A 12,882-nucleotide genomic window follows, 5' to 3' on the forward strand; every position below is an offset into this window, starting at 1 on the left:
ATCATGCAAAGTTAAATAGATTTTTCCAAAGCGAGCTAACAATGAGGTGCAAAGGCCTTTTGTTTTTATGACTTTGCTTAAGCACTGGGAATCGCCTGAAGCACTTACTTATGCTAAGTAAGTGTCCAGCGGCTCTGTCTAAACGCTGAGGCACTAGATTGGTTAGACTGCCATTGACTTGTCAATCAATTAGCTGGGAAGTCTGCTTAATCCCTGCTGAGCAAGAGTCTTTGTACTGTATGGGTTTGAGAGGAAAAGCTAAATAAAACAACGGTCTTCCTCTTCAGTCTCTCTGCATAAATCTGTTAAATATCTTAAATCATTAAAGCATGCAGCAGCGTTCTAATGTTTAAATGCTACAATTTGCCGGAATTTCATCATCATGTCTGTGTGATCTTGTGAGGAGGGGTTTCGTTTTTGTGACGAGTGAAAATGAGAGAATAGATGCAATTGATTATGTCTTTTGACCCGAGGTGACTGATTATGCTTTTGTTTGACTTGTGAGTGTGTGTGTGTGTGTGCTCAGAATAGGACTCTGCTGAATAATGGAAGGACAAGGTTTTGTGCCCTTACCGGCAGTAGTGGTGTCTCATTCTGTATGTATGTATGTGTGTGTGGCTGGTTGTGTGTGTGTGTGTGTTATAGAGACATACTGTACATGTACGGGAAGTGAAGGTGTTGAATGCTCAGGCCCATTGTGGCCCTTTGTCACCTGATCATGACGGAGCATACTGGAACCGTCACCGTCACTGACATGTTCTGGGATTAGCTGATATACTCTGTGTGTGTGTGTGTGTGTGTGTGTGTGTGTGTGTGTGTCTGTGTGTGTGTGTGTGTGTGTGTGTGTGTGTGTGTGTGTGTGTGTGTGTGTGTGTGTGTGTGGTGTGTGTGTGTGTGGTGTGTGTGTGTGAATAAATGTGTGTGTAAAAAAATGTGTGTGTACATTCATTTAGTCGTGTAGACATAAAGGCATTCTTGGCCTAACAGAAAAACAATCACTCACTTCTAATTTTCTTTTTCCCCGTTGCTGCATTTAACAGTGTGACACAATGTACAGTGGAGCTATGATCTAATGAGTATGATCAGGACAACATTTGAACTAACAGAGTAAGTTCAAGGTTGTGGAAAGTGTAGGTGGTCCCAGACAGCGGTACAGCCATAACAGAAGGCTGACAGACAGGCCGAGTCACTGCTCACTCATTGTCTAATTAAATGAAGTACAGTGTGCGTGTGTGTGTAGGGCGTGAAAGACCAATTAAGATGACAAGCTGGCAACTAGCAAGGCCCTAAATCCCCTAAAGAATGAACTAATGTGGATAATACATCAGCTGAGCTCAGACCGGTACATTCAGTACACTATCATCCATCCATCAATCTATATATAGACTGTATCTATACACACATATAAGTTAGATACAAAGCATAAAACATCATTGAGCACAAGAGAAAGACGCAGCATAAACAGCACTATCGATCAATATCCCATATCAAAATAAAAATATGTTTAAGTTTTTAAGAAATTAATGATTTGAAAAATTAAATAATTGCCTGTAGCAGGATTTCACAAATGAGTCAGACAGTTAAGGCAGCATGAACCCTCCAATATCCAAACACACAGTATCTGTTTGTGCTCAAACCCAGAACACATTTTCTACGCGTGTTCATTGTCGGTTACACACATATCCTTTAAACACCGACGACATTTTATGAAATTTGTTGAAAATCTGAGTGTAAAAATGACTCCATTCTTTGCAGGTCATGCAGCTCGTTCCCTGATATGCCCTTCCATCGCCTGTACTGGTGCAGACCCAGCCATGGCCAATGTGTGCCCAGATGAGATAACTCAGTGTAGGCAGGGGGTGGGGATGGGGGGGCACCAGGGAAGGCTGCCTCCTATGGAAAAAAAAAAGGGGAGCTTGGCGCCTGGCCAAGTCTTTCTTCCTTCCCGCCTCCCCACTCACTCCTTCTGTCATGTTGCGGGCCTTATGAAACAAGTCAATACAGAAAAGGAGCGAAGACAGACAAACAAACAAACAACCGAGTTGGAGAGTATGTGCGCATAGAAGCACAGAAATAGAAGAATACACACGTGTGTGTGTGTGTGTGTGTGTGTGTGTGTGTGTGTGTGTGTGTGTGTGGTGGGGCGGGGGGGAATTATCATGGTGAAAAGACATGCAGCGACTTTCTTCATCAAAACCTTGGCAGACGATCAGAGGAGAGGAAGCCATTGTTGGAATACGCCCTCCCCTTTCCCTGTGCACATAGGCAAATGCGAGTGAACACACACACACACACACACACACACACACACACACACACACACACACACACACACACACACACACACACACACACACACACACACACACACACACACACACACACACACACACACACACACACACACACACACACACACAGTGAAACGCACAAACCTCAAATACACTGAAACTCAAATGCACACAGTCTGACACCCACACAGCCCCCTTTAAATATCAGCAGAGAGATGAGTACCACTGTCACAAGTTTCCAAAGTCAAAATTAAAGACACTGAATGTGTTTCAGTGTGTATCAGACTATGAGTGTGGGTTTTAAGTGTGTTTATGCATGCGTGTGTGTGTGTGTGTGTGTATTAGACGGTGAGGTGGCTGCTTTGGAGAAATTATGATTGGCAAACTTTATCTGGGGCCCCCAAGGGACAGTGTAGCCACTGTAAACGATTTATCGGAAAAATGCATCCCAGAATGCACCTCAGGGGCTCTTGCCCAGGGGCGATTATTGAATGACCTCTGAGAGTTTGACTCCAGTTAACCTTCCTGCCCGCCAATAAATTAACTTCCCTCAGCAGTGAAGCGGCAGCAGAACTCTCCGCACCACAACAACGGCTCAGCAGCCATGTCTACAAAGCAGCGTTCAGACAAAGCATCAGATCCAAAACAGAGGAAAGTTCCTGAAGGGATGAAACCCCCCCCCCCCCAATATATTCTATACCTGTGTGTTCATACCTGTGTTTTCTAGCTCCTAGTTTAGGAAGAAAGTTCAAGTTCAGCATGTTCCAGTATCAATCAGTTAATGTTATCCTTTTGACATTGTGGAACAAATTATATTCGACTTACCTAGGCGAAATCGTAAAGCTGCAAGCGGCCCGCCATGAAAGCTCAGCATCAGTACATCAGTCCCATCTGGGCCTCCATCCGAGCCAGTCCCCCACTGCAGTCCCTCCAGCCCCCCAGAGCAGTGCAGGTGCTGAGCCAGTCTTAGCGTGGGGGCCGGAGAGACGTCTTCTGCAACCAACGCCATTCTCAAAGGTGCCAAGCCCACATCGAAGCACATTACCTCCCCCTGTCCTCCTCCTACCACGACCACGGCCCCGGCAGGGTGCCAGGCTAGGAGTGTGGGGGGTATAGGGCAGGGAGCTAGGAGGGAGATCCCACGCCGCTGATCATACAAGACCAGAGAGGAGTCGCTCAGGCCAAGAACAAGTGTGGTCTCTGAGGGGTGATGTGAGCAGGAGACGGGATGGGAAGGCAGTGGGATGCGTGTTACAGACAGGCGATGCAGGAGGCCCCGTGCACATTCATACACGCAGGCATCCACCCAGGACGCCTCCCCAGATCCTTCCACCTGTGGTCCTGCAGGCAGCTCCACGGTCAGCAGCTGGTAAGGCTGAAGCAGGCTGAACCTGCAGTCCAAAGGATTGCCTTCTGTTCGGACAGAGCTAAGGACCTGGCAGCGGGAGGAAAGTTTAAAACAGAGCATTGGAATTGTTCAAGGGATGGACAACTTAATTAGTATGTAGCACCATAAGTTAACTCCTTTGTTTGACTAAGGTGAGACTATACATGGTATAACAATGACACAGCAACTTTATGAACTCTTCATATTGTTGTTGATGGCTTAACAGTTTTCTATTTTGGCTTTGTAATTGTTAAAACACTTGACTTGAGTCGGTAGTGTTGATTGAATGCAGCTTCTGAGCATAAGTAGGATTAAAAAGGCGTCAGAGAGCACACGCACGGGAAAGATGAAACAACAGAGAAATGAGTCACACCATGGCAGCAGCTCCACACCCCCGGGGAGATGGAAGAAATGGAGCCATTCACTTTGCACATAAATACCAAGCTGTCAATCAAGCAAGTTCATGATAAGAGCACCACTTTAACTCAAGGTCAACAACGCAGTCTCCCTGAGCATTTGATGGCTTGGCACCGAGCAGCCGGCGATAAACAAGCGCCTGTGTTTACATGTGTGAGGAGCCAGGAGCTGAATGCCAGACACGGACAGAATGACAAGAAAGGAGCCATTTTCAATGAAAAGAGCACGATACACGTAGAACGCATGAAATGATGTGACCAATGGAGTTCAGAATTTGTATTATCCGCTCCTGAACCGCAACCAATAGGTGGGAGGGTGGGAGTGTGGGCACAATGGAGCTGCCACGCAAGCCAGTGTTAGAACTGAGTGAGATACGCGGTGCCACCTTTGGTACCGTTGATAAAACACCCACAAGGATCCGGGCACAGTGGGTGGATGACAGGAGACAACTGTCTGTGCTCAACAGCAGCCCATCAGGCCCACAGTCACTGAAAGAGGTTTTCAGGGGGATTTCACCTTACCAAAGCCCCTATCAGGGCCCTGCATTCACCGCCGCAGCTTTGGCTAAATGAGCCCATTTCTTTTTGCCATGTAGACAGAAAGGAGGATCGACTGCCTGCCTGTTTTCCTTCCTTTCGCAAAGCTGGCCGGCCCAGTTTTTTGGCAGGCATTGCCAGAAAGGACTTAGAGGGAGGGAGAGGTTGGTTTTTTTGCCTGTCCGTGGTCTACAGCAGGAGAGAAGCAGATGACAGTCCTCCTGAAAGCATTTTCCCTCTCCATAATCCCCCATAGCCAGCTTCTGCTGCTCTCCATGGGGTGGGTGCTGTGTGTGTGTGTGTGTGTGTGTGTGTGTGTGTGTGTGTGTGTGTGTGTGTGTGTGTGTGTGTGCCCATTTGATACAACAGACATCCAGGGTCAGTTCACGTGAGGGATGCAGTCGCTTTTAGAGGGTGTGGTCCTCAGCATAACTTGATTTTTGCAGGAAACCAATGATACATATGAAGTCACCTCACACACATAGCAAGGGATTCAATTCCATCTGCACAGTGCTGCAACAACAATCCCTTCAGTTCCATACACTCGGACCCCCCGACCACATCTCATCCTCTCAGCTTTTCATCGTGTGCCCGGCTCGCCTATGCCTGCTGCCCGCTGTGCCATCCTGTCACCTTGGCACCACTGGGGATGAGGCGCTGCTGATTCAGCTCTCTCCTCCTGACCCTGACCCTCCAAGGAAGAGGAGGGGTGATGTCAGCTAAAGCTCAGAAGAGCAATTCCTGCGTGCCCTCGTTGAAAACACCACAGTAACCAATGTTTGGACTTGGGTTGTGATACTTGTGTGTTTGCATTTCAGAGCAATTTGTTTTTGGTCTTGGCTTAGGTCAAAATAGAAACACTCAAGCTCATGCCGTACTGCCATTCATACCAGACTGGCATTCTGTTCATATGTAACATTTCCAACAATTCCCTGTCATATTCAGGGCCGCGCTAGCTCTCATTTTACAGAGCAACTGCAAATCTTTGTTCAACCATGAATTCTATATTGTGGCAGTTAAAGTGTTTAATGAAAAACAGAGAGTGAATCAATGAATGGGTGTGTAAGAGAGAAACAGAGAGGAAAAATTATGCACAAAGGTCAATGAGGGATTAAAAATGGAGTGAGGGCAGTAAGCATCGTAAAAAGAAATAAGACAATAAAGAGAGGGATCAGACAGAGAGAGAGAGAGAGGGAGGGAGGGAGGAAAAGGCAGATGCAAAGGGAGCACAAGACAAAATAAAGAGAGACAGAGGGAGCGAGAGAGACAGACAGAGAGAGGGGGGACTGTAAGTAGCTTTCTCCTGGTTATTGGTTTCAGTGACTGGTCAAAACTGTTCTTCTTCATTCTTCTCCTCTCTCTCTCACCGGCACCTTTTTTCCCTCCGTGGCATGAAAGATAAAGCGGACGGGCCCAACTGTGTGGCTGGCCCTTGTTCACAGCAGTGGCCTTTTGAAGCCAATTTTCCAGCTCACGGAGCAGAGAAAGACCGGGAGAGACTGGTAGAGAGACGGAGGGACTTGCAGGAGAAGGGAGGGATGAAAGGGCGAAGGGGGTGCTGGGGGGGGGATGGAACTGCTAAGTTTGGGGATGAGGAATCGGGGTAGAGTTCCATACTGATGTGAGAAAATGCAAAGGGACGGGGACTTTAATGTCGACAATAAGCTAAATACTCCTTTTACCCTCAGCTAGTCTTAGTCCCTTAGTCCAGCTAGTCAGTTCCTAGCCATCTGACTCGGCCTGAAACTGACAAAATATTTTTCCCCGTGATTTTCCAAAGTAGTGAAGCGAAGGGTTAATCCAGGGTTGATCCAAATATTTCCTGTGCTGTAGCTTTATATTAAGACTGGAGCCTTTTATGTTTTGCATGCAAATTAGCTTTTACATTACATTTACATCACTAACTATAACAGCGCATTTCACATGTAGTGTGGCAGGGGAGCGGGAGTACAGATTAAAAACCTTCATCATAAACATGCCATGTAATTACGCATCCATCCTGTGCAAGCGATTGCATTTACGGTTGTTTTTCACCAGCAATCTGTTTAGGGTTTTTTTTTTTATGTTTGGTTAGAATTGAATGCCATGCTATGCAGTTGTAAAGTCAATAATAATTAAAAGACAGACGAAAAAACACACAAATGCAGATCAAACAACTGCGGAGAAACTGTTTGGTGACAGATAACAGGATAGTCATACGCATCAACAAAACACATAAGCGTGTTTGCGCACACATAGGCAGAGTAACAGACCCGCTCACGCGTCGCATACACACACACACACACACACAACCAAATATGAAAACAACAACAAAACACAAAAGTGACTTGAAATGCAAGAAAAGCTTTATCTGGTGCTTTCTTTTCATTAAGATTATTAAATTCCCAGAAATGTTTTTGGCGTGGGAGGGGGCGGTGTGTTGGTGGAGATGAAGGCAAGAGGAAGGAAAGAGGGATCATTGAAAATGTTAACAGTCTGGCTGCTTAAATATGAACCTTGTATTTTTTTCTTCTCCTCCTAACCCACCCTCCCCTCCTCCTCCTCCTTCCACTGGCTCCACTTATCAGCATGGGGGGGGGCTACGAATTAAGACCACATAGGGAAAGAAATCAGACTTTTTTAAATGCCGAAAGACTGGCTAGAAAATTGGCTTATTGCGGCAGATAGTGAACTGAACAAAAGGAACATATATATGAGCTTGAAGTGATTGAAGTTGCTGGCGTCTCCCGATGTGCGCCCGACGTTTGATTCCCGCCACGGCTCTTACATAAACTGCTCGCTTAATTTCACACCGCGCATCTGAAAAATGACAACAAACGCTTTCATTAGAGCACGATGCCGCAGCCCCGCAAAGACACTTTAATGTTATTTAAGCGTGGAAGGGAGGGGGGGAGAATCGGAGGAAGGGGAGAATAAACTAGGTGAAGTAGTGTGATAAATGTGGAGAGCATTCCAAAAACAAGAAGCGGAAAAAAGCAACAAACAGCGTCTGCTTTGATTATTTCAATATTCATGTGCCCCCCCAACCTCCCACCCCTGCCTCATTCTCTCCTGCATGAATTTGTCTCACTACCGTGCAATTGGTAACGCTCATCTTTCCTCCCTCTCACAGATCGGCTCCCCTCTCTATTTGCTTTAGTGTGGTGAATATTTTGCATATGCTTACGGAGGAATGTGAGGCGAGGAGCAGAGCTAAGCCAGGTTCGGTAATTTGGGACCTTTCATCTGCTTTGGGCACGAGGCCAAACGCATGTTGACATGGAACAGGGTCATGGGTCGGGTTTTGCCAGGGGGTATGAGGATGTGTGTGTCTCAGCCTGTGTGTGTACTTGTCTGTGTGCGCGTGTAGGCGACCTCCTTCACACTGTACCACAGCTAAGCTCTCCTGCTTATTTCAGACGCTGATGCATGGAGGTGCAACACAGAGAAACCACCCTTGAGGTGACTAACACACCATCCCCAATCCTATCCACAACAACACAGGGGCCTACTCACAACTGCGCTTCACTGTGTGCTCACCCTGTGTGAGGATATGGGGAACATAAACAGCATCACTTACAATTTGTTGTTTGCAGATTGTAAGCCAACAAAAAGTTACGGAAAATCTTTCAAGCTCCGATTTTTGTGACGGGAAAGGGAAATTCATGAAAGCGACTAAAGTTAAATGAGGCTCACTATGGTGGAAATGATTCCTTTTCACTGCAATTCCCAACACACAAAGGTTAAACATGCCCATTCATGGGTTTGCATGTGTGTGCATGAACATGTTTGGGCACCTTGAGGCCTTCGGCTGGTGAGCAGCCGAGTAGAACCAGGTTGTTTCCGTGTGTGTCTGTGGGCGTCCAGGGCCACGGCTCCTCACTGGACTCATCCAGGTTCCACCAGCACAGCGCCACATCTTGGAGACAGTTGACACTAGCACGTCTGAGCAACCTCTGCCCCCGACCACACAGCTCCACACACACCACCTGGACGTGGAAAGAGACCAGTATTGTTAAAGCCGATCAAAAGGAACAATACAGGCAAAGAAACGATACTTTATTCACAGTGATTTAATACACCTAAGGGCTTAAAGACATCTACATATTTTGCCAAAAATATTGCTCTCTTGTCCTTCCCAGTCTTGCTTGTGTTGATGTCTAAGGTTGTCTTTTTATGTTCTATTATTGATGTGTGTGTGTGTGTGTTTGCACGTGTGTGTATTGTTCTGTCAGGCTTGTTGTTTTAGTGATGTGCATATTTTTGGTAAGGGTCGCTACGGTCTACAGGCCACAACACAGAGACGCACAGTAATGAGCTCTGGTGACGCTTGGGACGCAGACACACACACATACACACACACAGGCACACAAGCGCATGGACGCACGCTTTCAATCACACACGGATACTCGTACGTATGTGTAGGAACACACACAGACGATTAAACAAATAGTGCTTGATCCTGAAGTGCTTTTAAAACAGGTGAAATTGCAGGTCTAACACTGTGACCTGGTCTTTCATGAACACCACAGCTCACTCCATTTTTTTCCCTCTCTCTCCCTCTCCCTCTCCCTCACACACACACACACACACACACAAATATTCATACGGGCCTTTTATACACTCTTTATCTCCAGTCACACACTCTAACACAATGAACCAGATACAGGAGTCGATGACTTCAATGTACGCACGCGCACACGCACACACACACACACAAACTGTCACACACACACTCACACACACACACACACACACACACACACACACACACACACACACACACACACACACACACACACACACACACACACACACACACACACACACACACACACACACACACACACACACACACACACACACACACACACACACACACGCGCATCCGTGACCTCGGTGAGAGTACAGAGCAGCGGGTAGGTCCTGGCAGATAGAGGGGGGGACAGAGGTGAGGGAGAAAAGAGAGAGAGGAATAAAGGGCTGTAATGAAGAAAAGGCAGATTGTTTGAATGAGGGGAAAAAAGAGGGAAGTAAGAGGAGCGGCAGCTGCATGGACCACAGCTTCAGGCAACAGGAGATGGAGGGATAAAGCATGCTCCAATGAATGAATGAATGAATGAATGAAGGACAAAACAAAAGCATTCATAATTAAAGAAAGGGGTGCGATAATTGGAATCTTTGTACAATTTTTGATGCTTCTTTACACACTTTAATGTCACAACCTTGATTTAGAGGCCAAGACACTGAAAACAAAAAAGTCGACAAACTGTGCCACGAGAACAGAGAAGATTTGAGCTTCTGCGTTCAGTGTCTGCCCTTTTTCGCCTCTATGGCGGGGAGGAAAATGCTGCTTTGGACACAAACTGCAGACACAAATGAAAATGATGGAAGAACAGCGGATGATAAAGAGAACAAAGAGTCCTAAACAGCTGAAAGGGAGATCGCTGACAGATTAGAAACATGGAAGCAGAAAAAAATCACAGGGTTAATAACACACTCTCTATAACCCCCCGACACACACACTCACAAACACACACACATGGGCCTCCAACTCTCCATCCCTTGCCATCTCTGCCCTCTTCTATTTTTTTTCTGCCTGCGTTTGCTGGTCAGCAATAATCAAAAACCACTTTCTGTGGGCCGGATTAGTTTAGCCCCCCCAACGCCCCCTCTCTCCTTCTCCAGCTTAGCCCAGTGGACCAGGGTGATCTTAGTGTGTGTGTGTGTGTGTGTGTGTGTGTGTGTGTGTGTGTGTGTGTGTGTGTGTGTGTGTGTGTGTGTGTGTGTGTGTGTGGGGGATGGGTATGGTTGGGTATGGACGTGCATGTTTGCGTGTGGGTGCATGTGACCATGTGTATGTTGCAGGGCTGCATACATGTGTGTGCACATGCATTGAGTTTGGCCGCGTGTGTGTGTGGATGTGTGTGTAGAATATGGGGTGACTGAGTGTGTATGGGTTGAGGTGAGAGGGGTATTCTTATCAGGCCCCTGCTTCTGGAGCCAGACGCATGGCAGGAACGATTACTTTTATACACACAAACATGAACGTGCACACGCACACACATCCACACACACTTTAACAAAAGGGCCTGGCAGTAATGTGATAATGTCAAGGTTAGCAGTTAGCAGGCTGGTGGAGGAGGACACAGCAGTTTTGTTTTTGGTGAGCGAAGCAGGAAGTTCTAATAATCAGAGCCCTTAGCGACACCCTTCAAACGAGTCAGTTACACACCTATTAGAAACGTTAAATGGACGGAGACAGGAAGGAGACAGTTGGGGACAACATAGAATGACGTCATGGGTCAAACCACCGGGCCTCACTCCTGTGGCGGCCATGATGAACACACACTTTGGCTGGACTGTACCTTGTTGCTGTTGTGCACCAAAGCGCAGTCGGAACGGTGTTAACATTTTCTTTCTCTTTTTAAAATCTATCAAAAACAAATCCGATCTCTGCTCAACTACCTAGCATCCAATATTGATACATCAGTTCTACAGCAGGTTTATCGAGTCCTAAATTGCGTGTATAAATAATATTAGTTTCAATCAAGCAGTATAATGCTGCCACAACTTTATTAACAGACAGGAATGCAAATGTTTAGGCTTGTGTAATGTGAATGTGTTACCTTGATGTCAGAAGCGGAAAGTTTGTCAGTTCGCTTGGTGATGTCTGGGGAGTCCTGGTTCTTCTTATTGAGGTAGACCACACCTACTTGGCTCTGCTCCAGGAAGGACAGCAGGATCAGCCTATCGGTCACGACCGCTGCAAATGACATCATCGCACGTGTCAATGAACGCCAGGATTAGAAATTGAATTTACAGTATATGCTAGGGCGACATAAGCCCGCTTCTCTTCTCAAACTCCTCATGCACGTTTAAAGATATCAGAGATAGAAACCAAATTATTTACCATTTATGAAATCATTCTAAAAAGTGACCTATGGTGACTTGAATTAGAATAAATAGATAAACCTTGTTTAGATTGTTTAGATTCAGCATGGTATCTCACAAACATAATATGTCAGGTTACAGTCTATATCATGGGCCTATTCTGGCTGTATGGCAGATCAGAATACTTCATGTACTCCTGAACTATACTGGAGCTCTTCCCTGCTCCTCGGCTCACTTTTGCTTTTCCTTTTTCCTTTCCTACTTGCTCTCCTCTCCATCCACCTGCCCCCACACTCTCTTCTTCTTTCCACTCACTCCTTACATGCTTTGCATCTCTCTCTCTCTGTCTCTCTCTCCCCCTCCTGTCAACATACTCCAAGGCCTTTTTGTGGTGGCAGAACACACTTGATCCTGTTCAACTCTTCAGGAGCCGCATGGTAACGCTGATTAGCAATTAAGCCCCCCTCTCGTTCAAATTAATCTGTTTATGAAACCAATTAAATGGAAAGGGGGGTATTACACATGTCTCTCAGATATCCTGCTTTGAGTTGAACGAGTGAGGTTGCACCCCCAGATTTAGAAATCTAACCGGCAATTAACCATGGCGTGTGTGTATATTTATAAACATGCGGGTACTGGCATGATTGCTATTCAAATCATCCTGTTGCGTGAAAATTTAAAATTAATATGCAAATATTCATGAGGGAAGTGAACTACTGTTTAAAACTATAGAAAACCTAGCAACATAATTCAGGTCAATTGGGTAAATGCGATCCTTCTGTCCCGCTGATGAAGTTGGATTATAGAGCGTTTGTAATAAAAAACTGGTTTAAGAAATATGCCCATTAATGACGCCTTGGCTCTCTGAAACAACATCGAATGCAACAGTAAGCGTCTTTGTAATAGATTACAGACAAATCAAGTTAAATGCGGGTTAGTATTGATCTCTATGGTTGCCTATAAACGGGATTAAGTGTAATCCCATTCGTTCCCAAATGAGGGAGAGGATATGAAACCAGCCTGTGGCCCAATCTGAGACCAGGTGGTTGATATGAGATTAAATGCTAGACTTCTTGACCCACACTTACACCCTGATCCCCCAACACACACGTACAAATGATGAAATGAACACACACACCCACCCACACAGAGTAAGCAGACCTTTACGTACTGTATGTGCAGATGCAAACTAACACGCCTCCTCGCACAAACATATACAGTTCATCACAAACATGTAAGCATATGACCATTATTTATGACTTCAGTTACACACACACACAGTCATACATACACACACACACACACCCACACCCATAAACACACACTCCCCTAAATCCATTTAATGCCATCTCCTTAGCAGTATGTTGACATAAGAGGC

At 45.9% G+C, this 12,882-nt stretch overlaps 1 protein-coding gene across 2 annotated transcripts in view; it reads right to left on the reverse strand.

The window, feature by feature from the left end:
• Positions 1 to 12,882, reverse strand: part of wdpcp (WD repeat containing planar cell polarity effector) — a 49,241-nt gene that overhangs the window by 15,929 nt on the left and 20,430 nt on the right. For both annotated transcript variants that reach the window (XM_076160474.1, XM_076160475.1), the window contains 3 exons: positions 11,240 to 11,376; positions 8,408 to 8,599; positions 3,117 to 3,726 (listed from right to left, as the gene is read on the reverse strand). In XM_076160474.1, the coding sequence (XP_076016589.1) occupies positions 3,117 to 3,726; positions 8,408 to 8,599; positions 11,240 to 11,376 (939 nt within the window). The remainder of the gene's footprint in view (positions 1 to 3,116; positions 3,727 to 8,407; positions 8,600 to 11,239; positions 11,377 to 12,882) is intronic.

This window comes from Genypterus blacodes, unplaced genomic scaffold, assembly GCF_046128005.1.
Source record: "Genypterus blacodes isolate CSIRO-AG114 ecotype Tasmania unplaced genomic scaffold, CSIRO-AGI_Gbla_v1 ptg000105l_1, whole genome shotgun sequence".
Taxonomy (NCBI): Eukaryota; Metazoa; Chordata; class Actinopteri; order Ophidiiformes; family Ophidiidae; genus Genypterus; species Genypterus blacodes.